This window comes from Magnolia sinica, chromosome 6 (assembly GCF_029962835.1).
Source record: "Magnolia sinica isolate HGM2019 chromosome 6, MsV1, whole genome shotgun sequence".
NCBI classification, from domain to species: domain Eukaryota; kingdom Viridiplantae; phylum Streptophyta; class Magnoliopsida; order Magnoliales; family Magnoliaceae; genus Magnolia; species Magnolia sinica.
In genome coordinates this window covers 6,656,809-6,673,765 of record NC_080578.1, presented here as the reverse complement: position 1 = coordinate 6,673,765, position 16,957 = coordinate 6,656,809, and the positions used below count along the sequence as shown (strand labels likewise).

General features: G+C 40.6%; 1 protein-coding gene and 1 long non-coding RNA gene across 2 annotated transcripts; one reads left to right on the top strand and one right to left on the bottom strand.

Moving 5' to 3' along the window:
* Window positions 1-5,931: 5,931 nt before the first annotated feature.
* Window positions 5,932-16,279, bottom strand: LOC131248095 (protein BOLA4, chloroplastic/mitochondrial-like). Its single transcript, XM_058248150.1, has 3 exons — window positions 15,924-16,279; window positions 15,019-15,086; window positions 5,932-6,368 (listed from the first exon to the last, which is right to left on the bottom strand). The coding sequence occupies exons 1-3, from the start codon at window positions 16,242-16,244 to the stop codon at window positions 6,215-6,217; spliced, it is 543 nt and encodes a 180-aa protein (XP_058104133.1). The 5' UTR covers window positions 16,245-16,279; the 3' UTR covers window positions 5,932-6,214.
* LOC131248096 (uncharacterized) lies at window positions 16,162-16,564 on the top strand. Its single transcript, XR_009172140.1, has 2 exons — window positions 16,162-16,276; window positions 16,331-16,564. It is a non-coding gene; the product is annotated as an uncharacterized LOC131248096 (long non-coding RNA).
* Window positions 16,565-16,957: the final 393 nt, after the last annotated feature.

The following is a 16,957-nucleotide window of genomic DNA, read 5'->3' as shown; positions in this document are numbered from 1 at the left end:
TCATTTTTGGGCACATGCCCTAACCTTGACAGGAAAAACTAATGAACGGTGTGGATTTGTCACATCATTCCTTTGGGGCCCACTCTCTTAAAAAAATAAAAATAAAGTGACATGCGTCAACCATCCCTTCTCTCCCTGACTCTTTCTTTCCCTTCTTCTTCGCAGTATAGCTGTAGACGTGAACCCATCCACCATGCATGCCATCATCATGGTGGGACCCACTCCTCAATCTAAACCATCCAATGAACCCAGACCCTCGATTAACCTTAGCCCTTGAAATCTTTTACCTAAAAACATTTTACGTGGCTCACCTTGAAGCTTGATTTGAACTAAATTTTTTAGCACTAGGACCTGTGGAACCTGATTAATGGCCTGATTTCTCTCAGCCATTATAGTGGACCCTACATCACTACCCACTCCTCATGGTTACAACAACCGAAAGCATAAATCTGTCTTGTGCACGAAGTCACGCTCGAACACGTTCCTTCCTCTCTCGAACTCCTTCATATACAAATCTTCTCTCTTAAGATCGTGGAGATTCTCCTTAGCGATTCCAGCCTTCTCACTCATCGATTCACAACTGTTGAAAGTCCTACCATTGGGATCTCTAAAAATCTTTTTCTTCCTACTTCTTAATTTCATGCAGCTAGCAGCTGCACCTTCCAACTTCAGAATCAACTAACAAAATCAATCTAAAACTTCAATCTGTGAAGCCCACAAGCTTTGTACAGCCCGTAAGAACCATTCACAACTGTCAGTGTCGCAAAATGCATCAATCTAGATTTTGATATAATCGTCTTCTTCATCTACACCACCACCGTCTGATCTATGTAAACCAGCATTACGGTAAGTAAATCTTTCCACGAGGCTCATTAAAAATCGATTTGACCATTAATTAATAGGTAAGTTGTTTTCCAGATAGTTACTCTGAAAGTAATGTATAGTTGTAATATAAGCTAACTCACTAAGTCAATCATCTTTTAATTATTCATTTATTTTCAGAAGTTGTTGTACAGATAAAAACCCTAATTGTGATAATTGTATTGGAACCATAGGTAAATCTTATTCGATTGGATTTCTAGCATATAAATCCAATTTTGTTTGTGATCGTTACATCGAATTAGATTTGTAGTAGCCTTTGTTATGCAGAGAATAATTATACGAAAATTCATATATATATATATATATATATATATATATATATATATATATATATATATATATATCAGAGTGTTTTATCATCACAACAGGTAGGTGATCATTCCCTGTTAAAAACTTCATAAATAATTACCTTATATGAGCTAGACATTGAGATATTTTTAATTTGATTGAACCGATGCAAATATTTTTTTTTTCTATTTAGTCTTATCTAGTGGTGATAATGAACATTAATTATGTGAACATGGACACTATATCTGTTATATTTCCTTGTAAGTCTAAATTAGATGCATTTTATATGAACTATTTCAATATAATGTAAAGATTTAATGATTCTTACGGGTGCTCTGCCTAGGGTCATTTCCGAAAGGATCGGCACGATACGGGTGCTCTGCCCAGGGTCATTCTCGAAAGGATCGGTACGATACGGGTGCTCTTCCCACGGTCATTCCCAAAAGAATCGGCACGGGTGCTCTTCCCTAAGTGATTCCCTAAAAGAATCAATACACATGACTGCACTGCCTTGAGCTTTTGTTCTTAAAAGGTTATACCGGTGCTTCGCCGAGGGTCATACCCTGAAAGGATCAACACCGATGCTCTGCCGTGAGTCATCCCTTAAAAGGATCAGCACACATGAGTGTTTTGCCCACTCCAAATTTTAGTATTTTAGGAAAGCTATGTTAAAACAATTTATTCATTTTATATTCATGAATAACAAATTATTAATTATGATTTTAAATCCAATGTTTGCCTTATTTTGATTAATATGTCGAGATTACATTTGGTAATATTTGTGAAGCTTTCAACTCGGGATTAATGTGATTCTATTGAGTTGTCAACTCATTATGTTTTAACCATTTTAGGTTATGAATATTTTGAAGATGCAGTATATTACTATTAGTAGTGGAGCATTGAATGTGGTTGGATGCACGTGATATGTCATTCTGCATAGGATCAATTTAATTTAATTTTAGAATTATGAATGTAGTAAAGCTTTGACTTGATTTTCTTACTTCGAGTTAAGTTAAATAATTATGCATCAATGTAATAACAGATTATGTAATTAATTATCTTAGCATGTGGTTTCGATTTTAAAAATTTGTGGACTATAGTGTAAGGAAATGAAATGCGTATTTATTTGTCATACTTTATTATTATTATTTTCATAGGTCATGAGGTCTAGAATTCAGGTCCTGAACACCCTATTCGAGTACCCAAAATTTGGGGCGTGACACTGTCACTCCACCGACATTCTCACATACGAAGTACATAGTTGAGTAGTGAACGGTCGATAATCTAATCACAACTAACTCGGCAACGAATCTTAGTCATACTGGGCAATAAATAGATTGTCTTTTATAACAACCGTCTCACCATAGCCCATATATGTGACGAATGGATTGTCGAAAATCTGCCTACCATCGGCCCATCTTGCTATGGGACCTAGTCTTGAGGAATGAACAGGCGGTTGCTCCAATAATCACCTTGCTACGAAGGCAACCGTGAGACAAACAGACAATTATTTCTGCGAACCATGATTGTCTCATATAATAAAGTTTAGCCGTGCGATGAGGACATTGTCATTCATAATAACTATCTTGCTACAAAGTTAGTTGAATAGACAATTTGACTTTCGTGCCTGGTGACTTTCGTGCCCAGCTTTCTTGCTCGGTGATTATCTTGCTACGAACTTAGTCGGACAAGCAATCCAGCTTTCGTGCCCGGTGACTTTCTTGCTATGAAGCCTAATAGTTTACCAAACAATTACTGAGTAGATTATCGTTATTTATCTTTTCTTTTTCTTTTTTATTACCTTTTCTTTTTTTACTATTTGTCTATCAATTATCATTACATTTAGACATATTAATATTATCGGCTTCGGCCTCATTTTATTTCTTATAGCAATAGTATATTGTTGTTAAACTGTATAAACTATCACACACTTAATTGAAAGTTCTTTTTCTAAAGGTAAAAAAGAACTCATTAGAAGGATGAATCGTGTCATCCGCTAGTCGCTTAATTCTTCATAGTCAATGAATGATAGATGGTTGATTTGCACATATTTGGTCTTAATTGATCTATTTTAATGTCTTTTTGATTTGATTCGAGCTGCTTTCAGCTATGGCACATGTGGCATGTGCGGCACGAATGACCGAATTCCAGCAAAACAATTTGATAGACCCTAATCTCTTATCTATATACACTTGTTTGTTGAAGTAGGATTATCTTTCTTTTTTCTTTTTTTTAAAGTTTTGACCGTCTAATAAATGCCCACCAATTTAATAGTGATGTGATGGAAAAGTAATGTGTTAATGATACAATATTATTTGGGCAACAGAATTGAACTGGCTGTATGCCAAATATGTAATTTCTAAGTGCCCGAGTATCATCCATCACACTCTGCTAGAGCACAAATATTTTTCTCATAAAACAAAAACGTGGGGAGAATCTTCAAGGACGCATAAGAAATGCTACTGGCACTCGGCTGGAGTACACTCAAGAACATAAGAGTGCACTCACCTCACACGTGGATAAGAGCCAGCTGTGCCGGTCAGAGTAGCGTGTTAAACAATCCAAAAAATATAAATGACATGTCTAAAAAGCCGGATCAATCCAATTTTGCCCCCAAATATGTCACTAAGAAATTCACCCGTCCATTTGTTTCTCCATGCTATCTTAGGACATGATCTCAAAAATGATAAAACAGTGGGAATGAAATTGCCCAGCATTGAAACTGTTCCCGGGGCTACCATGTTGTTTAAATGACATCTAGACCGTTCATATAAGGCCGTTCTAACTATGATGAATTGAAAACACAAATGCTAGATTGTGTGGGCCACCTACGTTATAGACCCATCTAATGAGTGGGACGGATGGCACCCACACATTACAGCGAGCCTTAGACAGCTCTAACGTATCTATTGGTTCCCATACCGAGCGATTAGGAAAAGGGGAATGTTTCCAAACATATCAGTTAACATCCCTGCTATGTGGCCCACCTGTGATGCATGTGTAGAATCCAAACTGTCAATCTTGAAGGACTTCTCGTATTCATCGTAGAACTCACATCTTGGTAGGTCCACAGCTCCAATGTATGGCGATAACCACACGTTCGTACCTATTTGATCAGGTACCCTTGATTCAGTATAAACTGGGCCACGCTCTTACCAAATCTCTACCGTGGGCGTGTCGAGTGATGAGGTTCATCACCCCGCGCAAAGAAAATGCTCCATCCTGAGGTTGGGATAGTACAATCGTAGCTAGATTTGGACAGTGGGCCATTGTTGGAAGGCTGTTACGTGTGTACAGCACTGATCAACGTGCAGGCTCCACGTGTACATATGGTTGTTGGCGGAAAGCAATATTAGAGAACCTTTGATACTCTGGCAGAGGGTAGTGGATGAGACTCAAGCACTAAGAAATTGTACGCATGCAAAACTCGAACTGGAACATCCAAAATGTGGAGCCCAATTTACAAAAGGATCATAAGCTATAGTTTACACTCCAATTAGCTGACGGTTGAGATGAAAAACAGATGACCATCCTTAGTAAGAAAGCATGTGTCCGCAAATCAGATGTTAATATCATTCAACCAAACTGAAGTCGGGGTTACTCACTACATTACAGTGGGTCCCACAAGCAGTAAGGTTTCATTTGAGTTAACGTGTTACACGTGTACCATTTCTCAATCGTAGTGTATCAACCATCACACCTTTCAGAGCATAATTATTTGAATGGATATAATTATGGGCGGTGGGATTAGAATGGATTAGATGGGCGGTGGATATAATTATTTTTTAATCCCATCCCACCTAATCCCTTCTAATCCCACTGCCCAAACACACCCTAAAGTAATTGCCTGCTCAAAGAGTACGTTCAGGAGCGGATTGCATGTGCCGGGGGCTGTGTGTAGCTGTAGAGATGTCCGCGGCAAATCCACTCCTTCCATCTGCTTTGAAAGTCGGTGATAGGACAGGATTCTAAAAATCAGTCAGTTCCGAAAGTCACGTGGGTATCCCATAGGAAACAGTGTAGATTGAATGCCCGGCGGTGACAGAAGTTTTGAATTAGGATAATATTTGTTCCTGCAATTTATCTGAATGGCAATAATTCTTTGAACGGTTTAGATGGAATATAAATACCATGGTCACTTCCAAGCAATCCACTACCACAACCCCACACACACAGCACCATCATGAGGTAATGGTCACAATCCTGGATTGACAGAAAAGATGCTGCCCAATCCAACCAACCGCCCAGCCCATAAAAAATGCTTGGCTGGTTTCAAGTGTACCAGTTAGGTGCTTTGCAAATATTGGGTCCCAATCAAAGCCAAAACAACCATAAAGTAGCATCAAGAACAGCACACAAACTTCCCATTGTCTCAATCAAGTTGATTCATCATCCAGCCTCCACAAAGCTTCAACCTCATTTCTAGTAGTTTTGCTTGCATTCCACAGTCCATCACCAGCTTATTTACAAGCAAACAGAAAGTGCACTCTCAGAGATGGGGAGCAACAAAATGGCAAAGCCAGGCCTATATGTTAGTGCAAACACAAGTAGACTTGGTGCAGCGGGTTCCATGAAGCCCAAGCTCCTAATTTCAGCCAGCTCCATGGGGAAAGATAATGAACCACTGGAAAAGATAATGTCCTCTCTTGACAAACAGGGAAAGCTTTTCAATCATCACCTTTGGATGGATTTCCGGTTGGCTACTCCATTATGTTGATGTTGAAAGGAGATGGCGCCATGCCAGAGATAAAGATAAGAATATGTTAAAATAATTCTTGAAAAGGGGAGGGGACCCATTCAAGTGTTATAAGTTCCATCCATCACCTTGTTATAGTAAACATAATTCTATCACCAAAAAGGAATTGAAACCATTGATGCATTAAGACATGTTTCTTATTGGTTCATGGTATATGGCTGGTGCTGACTGTTCCGCGAAATCTATGCTAAATATCAAAGACAGAATAAAAATCTGGTCAAGCTTTCTTACTAGAAAGCAATGAAGGATGAAGGTCATAATGGATTGTCTTTATATCTCAGCTGCATTTCACCAGCTTTCCACTGCTTCAGCAGGAGTTTTAGTAGTCATCTGATCAACTGCATGTACGGTGCTTTGGAGTTCTTCCCATATAGCTTTGTACACCATTCTCTGCCTATTCACGGCAGATTGTCCCTCGAACGCAGAGGAGATAACATCAATGCTGCAAGACAAGCAACAAAACTGGTTAGCAAGACAATCTTGTAACAATGTTGGATGTTACTGCATGTAAATTGGATTTTATGACAAGACCATCTCAATGTGCAAGGTAATGAACCAAAAACCTGCTAGACTGTGCAGTAAGGTAATGAACCAGAAATCTGCTAGACTGTGCAGTAAGGTAATGAACCAGAAAGCTGCTAGACTGTGCAGTAAGGTAATGAACCAGAAATCTTCTAGACTGTGCAGTAAGGTAATGAACCAGAATCGTGCTAGACTGTGCAGCATAACTCTTAAAATTAATCCATTCACATTAGGATATAACAAGATATATGATGTCTGCTGGATACAATGACGTATCTAACACATTGATTGTAATCAACCCATGTAATAGACTATTGGATAGTGCTTGATTGTAATCAACATATGTAAATACATACATTGCGTCCATGAGATCCTTATGCTCTCATTGCTGGTCCCCAGCTCAGATAAAGGAGCATTGCATCAGGTTGGCAGCCAGTGTCGAACTTATGCCACAACTTCCAACATGAATCCAAACAATATGACATTGCAATGATAGAGTGGAATGGCGTAAAAGGATTCATGAAGCCGACAGCAATTAGTTGGGATAAGGCTATGACGATGATTATGAGTGGCTGGTCCTCATGCACTTCTAAACCACTTTTTTTAAGGTAAAATTTTGTAATAAAGGCCAGACAAAGGCAAAAGAATACAGAGAAAAAAAAAAACAGAACAAAACAGGGTAAGCAACTAGTCAGGGTCCCATTCCCTGATTGACAAAAAAACTTTTGAAACTACTGCCAACAGAGAGTGGAGAAAATCCTTACCATTGATACTCTTTGTAAGTGAGGCTTAATACTAATCAATGCATGCCTCATTCGCTGGATGGATAGTGAGTCGGTTGACCATTTATTTCTGCATTGTCCTTTAGTGAGGGGAATTTGGGATAAAATTTTCCTTCTATTCGGGGTTTCATGGGTGATGCCAAAATCCATATCCGGGTTCTTCTGAGCATGGCAAGGAGGGGTGGGTAAAGCTGGGAAGAAAGTATGGAGACCATCACTGCTAGTGGGATTATGGTCAATATGGCAAGAGAGGAATTCTCGATGTTTCAACAAGTCGGGTATTGCAGCAGGAGTCTTTGCTAAGGCGAAATACTTGGGTCATCGAATGGGCTATGACTGGTCTTGCAATGGAGGACAGCCCTTTTGCTACAGAGTGTTGGGAAATTTTGTAATTGTAAATATATAAGGAATGACCAGTAGGGAGATGTGTATAGTTCTGGTTTTGCCCTTCTTGTTTTTAGTTTCCCTTGTATTTTAGCTGGTTGTTCTGCCTTTTGAATAAAGTTTCTGTTCTCTCTCAAAAAGCCGCCAACAAAGCTATAATCTCCAGCTAGCCATGGCACTGGCTATTGGCATACTGTCATGACAAGAAGTGATCATCCCTTCTATAGAGCCTGGGAAAACCCAGAATACGCTGTAGAACTACAAAATATTGCACCATAGACTTCCAGAAAAGGGTCAGGAAACAAGTGATAGACAGTTTGAGTGTCTGACTTGCATAGACGGCATGTGTCAGGAAGAACCATTCCCCGTTTGCACAGGTTGTCAACGGTTAGGACTCTATTGCGACCCACCACTTTAGCGCATGACCCTCAACAGAGGTTTGTACCAGAAATATAAGAAATCTGTAGAATTGTGCTCAACTGCATTTCTCAATAACTATAGGAGATCTGAGTAACGGGTATAACGCCCAATTCCAGTAGTATGAATAACAGGGGCCAAAGCAAGGCCCAAATGTTTATGCATCAACTGCTTTGAATAAGCTAGACCTAGGGAATTAAACTTATGGGCTAGCTCCAAAAACTAGTCAGTTAAACACGTCAGAACCGAATGCAAGTGGATGATACTGAGACACAACACATACACAGATAACCGATATGCTTTATATAGCAAAGCTTATAACCCACTAATACTTTTGATGCTTTTCTTTGTCAAGATTCACAATGAAATAACATTACTAGCTGCTAGGTATTCCGTAATGGTAACGATGGCCATAACGGCCACCACCGTTACCTTTACGATATGGGTCATAACAGTTGTTACGGCTCCCATAACGCCTCTCTCTCTCTCTCTTTTGGAAAAAATCCAAAAAATCTATATTTGTCCCATGACGTTGAAAAAAAAATCCAAAATACCCAAATCTGCCCCATAATAGACCATTATGGGGCTGTCACAGCCTTTGCAGGGGGTGTAATGAGCTGTTAACAACAGTTACAAGTTTTTTTTTTCCATAACGGCTGTTATAGCCGTTACAACCCCATAACGTGTAACGGTTGCCACCGTTACCTTTACCTTTACGGCCTCGTAACGGCCTTCATGGCACACCATGACTAGCTGAGATTCCCTGTGGGTGCCCAATCAGCTATTTCAAACTATTCTTCTAATGACAGTCGTGAGCTTCTGTCAGAAGCACTGGACATTCCACCACTACAAGCGGCTATCAGCATCGGAGAAGAGAATTGAAATGGCAAAAGGTTAACAATGCATGAGAATAATTCATCGGCAACACATCTCAATGGCTTGAGTACATGATGGATAAAGGAGGCAATTGGACATGTTTGCATGATGGTTGGAGTTTCCTTGCCTTCTTTCAGTTTGTGGAAGAGGGGAATTCAAAATTCTCAGGTTGCTCAACAGAGTCAGGTTCAAAATTCCCCCCAAGGGGCGAAGAGAATTGGCGGACCTTGTGTCCTATATAAAATAGGGAGCAGGGGCAACACCCAAAGGTGAGAAGAAAGGTAGAGGGGCTAGTGTGGTGAAACTAATCAGCTAGAATGAGAGGGGTTTGGGATGCCCACATAAGAGATTCCAGGTCAAAGAAATTTGTGAGTGCTACAAGGCTCAGCTAGTCACTTTCAAGGAAACAAACTTCAAGTTAAATTCTGATGGGAAGTGTAAAATTCACTTGGACAAATGGACAAGAAAGGGTTGTTATATCCAACTTAGACAGGTTTTTGGTATCTGATTGGTAGAGAGATTCCCACTTGTGTGTTAGAGGGGCCTCCTGAGGGCCATATCTGACCGTTGTCCAATAGTTTTGGAAGTGGAGGATGATTGGGATTAGCAATATTGGTAAACATTAACCTATGTGCCGTACTTGTTTACAATGAGTGAAGATGCAAGGCCATAACAATCTTGTCATATGCTTCCCGAACAGCAAACTTGCATCTCAAATTATTATTAGTATTATTATTTTCTTTTTTGGTAATGTAACCTAGTTTCTTTGTTCCCTCCAAAAAAGATCCAAGCTTATTGCAACCACTCAAAGTAGTCAAGCAAGGCGCTACAATAGGGCTCAATCCGACAAGTAAGGTTGTTATTTTAGAGTTCATATACTCTTTCCTTGTGTAGGATTGAGTATAGAGTTTGTGATCCAATCTCGAATAGGTTCTTGTGTAAGACCCTCTCCGGCAGGAGTTTACGTAGCTTGTTATGTAGGACCACCACTGGGCACGGGTGCGTACGTATTAGTCTCCATGAGAGCCTCTGGTAAGAGTATACGTAGGTCCTTGGATTAAAACCGTAGTGATTGTTGGTTAGCCGATAGAAAACCAACTAAGTCCCCACGGGAACCACCGACACGGGTGTGTACGTGTTCCACCAACACGGGTGCGTACGTGTAGGTTCTTATATAGGACCTAACGTTTGTGGTGAACCTATTAAAACTCATTGTAAAGGGTTAACCTATTGGAAACCTCCGAGATAGTGAATTCCGGTGCACATGAGGAGAGTGCGTCCGCCGAGGGTAGAGTAGGCAAGTAGTCAAACCACTATATATCCTTGTGTTTGCGATTGTGATTTGTGCACATTTCTATTCATGCTTATGAGTTTAATTGGTTGAATTATATCTTTAATATGATTTATGTCCCTGTATATCTTACCAACGGTGATTAGACTAGGATTGTTGACAAAGTCCGGAAGATTTAAAAACTCTACGTTAACGAATACAACATCGTTCTCATGTATGTTGGATGATGGGAGTGGGATATTTGAATCCTATTCACTATCGACTCTTCGAAAAGTTGGCTCCTAATAATTATCGACCCTTATAAGAAATATCGATAAAAATTTTTATGAAGCATAAAGTCTTGAATGGAGTGTATGATATGCATTTAATTAATTGTACACGCACACACAAGATATCTATCTCGCACATAGAGTAGTGGCTCAACTTGTTGTATCATTTGTAGTCTATACAATTGGACCCATTTGGCTTGAAAACCTAATGCTTTTAATTAATGCATAATTTTTAAGTGGTGCTATTCAATCCCCCCTCAGTTTCCACGTCAATGAGTGATACTCGTACACCAAATTATGTAAATGAAGGTTGTGTGTGCTTCTTAGCACGATCAGGAGGGTCTTTGACTGCTCCAATATAAATTAGAAATTGATCTAAACTAGAGTAGAAGAAGAATCTTTCGGGCTTCATTCTTCCTTCATCAGTTCGCTAAACTGGCCTACCAACTCTTTATTGGCATGCAACTTATCAAACAAAAGAGCAAATTGTGGCTCACAAGAGAGCTAAGAACAAGAGAGACCTGTTCTGCAAGATCACAAGAGAGACTCAGGTGTTTGGGTCGATTTGCGATCAGGTATAAATATTGCATAGACATTCAATAACAAGACATTACCACATTCACACAAGAGAGACAAGGCCATAAAATTGAAAGGCTTATATTATTATCTTAGGTTCAGGTTTTTATTACGGTTTAAGATAATGATAGCAAGAAAATATTCTATTGAAAATAGGAAGTTGTTAATTAATGTAGATGCATATAAATGCAATGCAGATGCATAATGATGCATGATGCATGCAATGCAAGGGTAAACATAGCCCCTGAGACCAAGGAATAGCTCTATCATCAATGAATTCGGGTTCCGTGCCCTGTTACCGAATTAAGAGAGCTTTGCACCCTCTCAAGAGACATGGGATCCGAGGCTCTCTCTCTCTCTCTCTCTCTCTCTCTCTCTCTCACACACACACACACACACACAAAATCCATGGCATAATCAGTACATGATGGATTAAGGGTGTAGGGAACCATGGTGGTATTGCGCATTCAACTCATGAGATAGAGAGCATTAAATCACAACATAGTTAAGACAAGTAAGCCATGTTTTTGGGAGGAATAAGTGGTACATGGTACCAATCATGTATTTAGCATCATCAATGCCAGATGAGTGAGTGCACTTGTAAGGAAGTTGTGTAAGCGAGTGCAAGGCTTGGATGGGGGCAGAACCTAGATGGCCGTGAGGCCTAAATAGGCATAATGCCTAAGCAAGCGCAGAGCCTACATGAGCGCAAGGTCCGAGTACATAATAAACTTAAAGGTGCTTGTTAGGCAAGTGTTTGTTATGGCTAATTATCCTATTGAAGACTCTACGACTCTTAAGGAATAGATTGTTCTACATTATTTTATTTTATTTTTTATTTAAAAAAAAAAAAAACCTCTCGTTGAGCTCCAGTTAACTTGGAAGGGAGGTAGCCTTCAGCATTGTAACAGCACAGGCCACATTGAGTAGCAAAGATTGCCTTGCATTAAATATATTTTTAGGCCTGATCAGAGAAGGGCATTGCTCTGAATGTTTCAGTACTAGGCGCGATCTGGACTTAACCCCAAAATAGTTATGCAGACCAAACTGCAAGAATACAAAACTTCAAGTGTTAGGGCATGAGATGTGGCCACTACTATAAAAGATGCTCCTTTAAGTGCAAGGGTGCGACCAACACTTAGGTTTGTCATCATCAAGCTGCTGAAATAACTCTTTATCCAATTCGATAAGGACATTGGAATACAAGTGATGCAGGACAACTAACCACTTGCTCTAAAAGCTCGAACCGATAGAGCATGGAGAATCAATTCCTTTATTTCATAGCCCAGGGTTAGGTCATCAGCCGATCCCCCCTCATAGGCCTCACATCACATGGGTTCTGCCTCACATGCGCCACCCGCCTCACATGGATGAGGCCCGCCACACACAGGCCACCCACCCCGAGTGTGCCCCTACATCCCATAGGCCACCCCACTCAAGCCCAATGTGAAAATGCCCCTGCATTAACAAGCCTACAAGGAGAAGAACTTATGAAGTGCCAGTACCCTAGGGAATATTCACTAGGTGCGACCACCACTTGGGTGCTCTCGGTCGAACAATCCCTAGGGTGCTGGTCTTTCTAAGTCCAGAGTGCAGCACTCAAGTAAATTCTCATTGGGTCCTTACTCATACCTCAATGGTAGACTCTCAAGAGTTTCAACATGAGGTCTTAAGTTCGAGTACCCATTGTGGTAAATAATAATTTAAAAAAAGAAAAGAAAAAGAAAAGAGGATGAAGTAAATTTTCATTGGGGCATGGATTTCTGTGGAAATGCACTGACTGCGCTAAGCCACGCTCTTTAGTGCAAGTGGGAGTGGAAATGCACTGATTGCGCTAAGCCACGCTCTTTAGTGCAAGTGGGAGTGGAAATGCACTAATTCATAAGGAATGAATTTCCCTTAGTAGAGGGATGCAAAATGGAAGGGCGCGAGCGCCATCTTACCTGTGAGGGTTCGATGCTCTGGAGGAATTCTTGAAAGTGCTCTTAAAGAGGATTTCGAGAATCTGGGGATCTCTGTCCAAAAATAGACCCCAAAGGGGGTATTTATAGACACTATCGGGTCCGGATCTGAATAGAGTCCACCCGAGGTGACAAGTATCATGCACTAATTCTCGCACCCTTGGAGGACCGGGTGAATTTTGTCAACTCATCCTCATCATCTACTCACATGGGTGCGCCTAGAGCTGGGCATCAAGTCGAGTCGGACCAAGTTAGGGCTGACTCGACTCGATCCGGTTTTGAAATAGGCCTCACCTGAACTTGATCCGACTCGATACCGAGTCTAGCATGCTTGACTTGTTCCGAGTCCGGTCTAGCCTGAACTGATTCAGACCGAGTCCAATGCGGTCAGAAGTACCGAGTCGGATTGAGAGATGAGGAAGGGCGAGACCGAGAGAGTGGAGAGGAGAGAGGAGGAGGGTGATGGGGGTGGGTGGTTTCCGAGCTTGGAAGATGTGGAGGATGAGGGAGGGAGGGAGGGAGAGAGAGAGAGAGAAAGAGAGAGAGAGAGAGAGGCCGGGCTTAGAAGATGACGAGGATGAGGGAGGGAGGGAGAGAGAGAGAGAGGCCGGGCTTGGAAGATGAGGGAGGGAGAGAGAGTTTGGGATCGGTTCGGGGTAGGGTGCAGTGGGTAGGGTTAGAGATGGTAGAAATTTTATATATATATACCCAAACCCGAGTTGAGTCGGGTTGAGTTACTAGGTAACTCGAACTCGACTCGGTTTGAGTTCAGATTGGGCGAAGCCTACTCTGTTCGGACCAACTCACCCATTCGGTTCGGGTCGAGTCAGATCTGAACGAGTCGGACGAGTCAAGTTAGCCAGATCGAGTCATTCCGTGCCCACCTCTAGGTGCACCCTTTGCTTATTCACAAGGGTGCGACAAGTGAACTCCTTTTCAAATGACTTAGCCAATTACCAAGGTTGTGAGCCCACATGCTGACACTTTTTACAAGGGCGCAACAGGCTCCTTTTTCTCTTAGAGTTGTGATTTTTCAAACCTGAACAAGAGGCTAAGACTATTATAACCCCTACTAACAACACAATTCCAAATTTGCTCCTGGACCAAACCCAAGAAGTAGAGTTAGCTACGGACCCTATCACTTCTTTCCTAGCTACTTACTAATAGCAACAATTTTTCTCCTCTAAGCAATGCAAGAATATCACTTCAAAACTTCAAATGAGTAGTACATCAAAACATATACATAACATGTTAGTTTCCTTACAATTAACCTTTAAGCATTAACATCTAACACATAAATCTATTACAGGTTCATAACATACTAACCAAGTCACCTTCCAAAAGAAAACATATTACGTAAGCCAATGGCTTGCCAAATCTCCAAAAATATACCAATCAAGCACATCCCAACATATCAAGAGTCATTACAAGAAGCAAATTTCAAGCCATAAAACCGAACCCAAATTTGCACCAATGAATTTGTGCATATCTTGATTACATTGAACTTCTAGAACCATTTATTACATTATTTCAATTGGTATTTTTGCTATTGCATTTACATGCATCTGTAAGTTCCAAATGCAAATTCCAAATGTTGCAAACTCCTAACAAGAGTCACTTGTTATTGTTATTTATTATTATTATTAGTCAAATTTTCCGACCAATAGATCCTCAACAATCAAGAAAGATTTCAAAGGCCAAACAACACCAAATAAATAGAAAGCATTGATTCAATGAGCACCACAAGATACCAAGAACCAGTGAGCTCACTACCTCCATCAACTAAAAGATGGGTTGCAGGAATCTAACAAGCATTTCACAACATGAATGTTTAAATGGCAAATTGAAACGTGTCAATATGCCTGCCCACCATTATTGAATGGTGGGGGATATGTGCACACCAACTCTCACTGCACACTGTGCATGCACAATCTTTCCCATCAACAGAAGAGCAATTGTAACTCTTTTGTTACATGCACCCCCACATCCAGCAACAATCAAAAGACAATCTAACCTGACATGTCGACCATCTCCATAAGCATCCCTGACAATGACCTCATCCGCGTTTAGCTGTTCCTTGATCTGTTGAGGCATGGTGAAAACTGTTAGACTGCATTACAACTTGGAAAAAATAGAAAATTAGTAGAATATGACATGTGGAACACACAAAAGCACATGATTACAATATCTTTTTCATTTTTTAATCAAAAACAGAAGCAGATGAATTCAACAAAACTAGTGATGGGTTTTGGATTAGAGAACCTGGTGAACCCAGCATGGTGTTTCAATTTCATGGATCAACCAGTTCACACGGTTTTCAAACTGAACTGGCAGATTTTGAAATCGCATGCACTTTTTTATAGTTCTTAAAAAGAATCTGATGGGTTTTACCATTCAATTTTCTATGGTATTCTGGAGCTTTGGGTTAAACAGTGTGTTGCTTGCTCCCCAGGATATTTTGGTTGCTTGTTTTTAAGTGTTTGGATTATGGTGCTTTTAGTTATGTTTGAAGTTTGCCAGGTCTAGGACAGTTGGTTTGGGATGTGTTTGGTTGCACCAAATTTCATGATTATGTCTAATATGGGGCAAAAATAACATGATATTTGGTGAAATCAAACACACCCTTAAGTGTTAGTTGCAGTAGTATTATTTACGAGAGAAAAAAATAATAATAATAATAATAAAGGAAATGAAAAGAAGAGTGCAGTGCAGGCAGTAATAATTGGTGAGAACTTGGATGGACCCAAAATTACAGGAGGTCATACATAACTGTAACCCTTTTTATGTTCCCTCATAATCCAAGAAAAGAATGGAAAAAATTCCTCCCTTGAGTGTAGCAGATAAGCAAAGGAGATAGCTCGAGAGAATTCAAATTCCGATGATGAGATAAAATTGGGGTTTAGGTGAAAGAGAAAGAACCTTCTTTTGCATGGACTGCATCATGGGGGAATCGATGGAACCCGAATCAGAAACCTGTGTAGTCGATCGGACACTGAATCTCCTCTTCACCAAAAAGCCTTCAAATTTGGGTGTCGAATACGAAAAGTCATGGAATTGGATCTTCCTAACCACAGATGATGACGACCAAGAAAGTGATGCTGACGCTGATGCGATTCTCTCGAAAATCTTCCTGCTGTTGCCGCTACTGCGGGACAAGAAGGAGGTGGGTGTGACTGCAACGGAACAGATGAGGGGAGTAGTGTTGGTGCTCCGGACGGATGAGAAAACGTACGGACGCATCAAAGTGTATGAGTCATTTGGGATGGGGGCGCGTCGTCGGCGTCACTTCTTTTTATTGTATGCCCCAGCAACTGATGAAAACCCAGTCGGTGTCACTTCTTTTTATTGTATGCCCAAGCAACTGATGAAAACCCACCTCTCTCTCTCTCTCTCTCTCTCTCTCTCTCTCTCTCTCTCTCTCTCTCTCTCTCTCTCTAACTTCGTCCTCCTTTCCTCCTATTCGTTCCGCAGTTAGCTTCTCATTGACGGGTGAATCTGGATCGTTTATCGGGCGGGCAACTTTGTTCACGCTACATCTCAGTTATTAGTATCTGAGCCGTGCTCGTTGAGCGGGGCCATACATAGAGAGTGGATTTGTCCTTTTTTTTCTTTTTTCTTTTTTCTTTTTTTTCTCAAGTCATCTTTGCAGTGCGAGACCCAAATTTCTCCAGAACCCATCCAAGGGGAGGAAATTTTCATTAAAAAAAAAAAAAGAAGAAGAACAAAAAGAAAAGAAAACTTTGCCTGTGAAAGTTTCACCCTCCACTTGAAGGTCCATGGGCCAATCATGCTCGTGCCCCACCTGCCATTTAGATGGTACTTTTACATTTTCTGCGGCCCACTCCCAAGAGAGATGAAGAACTGAAATGTGGTAGAGAGACATGACTTCACCGGACAACTAACTAGTGATGTATCAAAAATCATCAATCAGTTTTTCCGGCTGCGAAAGATAA

Coding starts and splice junctions, on each gene's coding strand:
- LOC131248095 (XM_058248150.1), bottom strand. CDS start 16,244: ATGCGTCCGTACGTTTTCTCATCCGTCCGGAGCACCAACACTACTCCC. Junction 15,087..15,923: donor TGCAGTCCATGCAAAAGAAG/GTTCTTTCTCTT, acceptor ATGCCTCAACAG/ATCAAGGAACAGCTAAACGC. Junction 6,369..15,018: donor GGAGATGGTCGACATGTCAG/GTTAGATTGTCT, acceptor CTTGTCTTGCAG/CATTGATGTTATCTCCTCTG.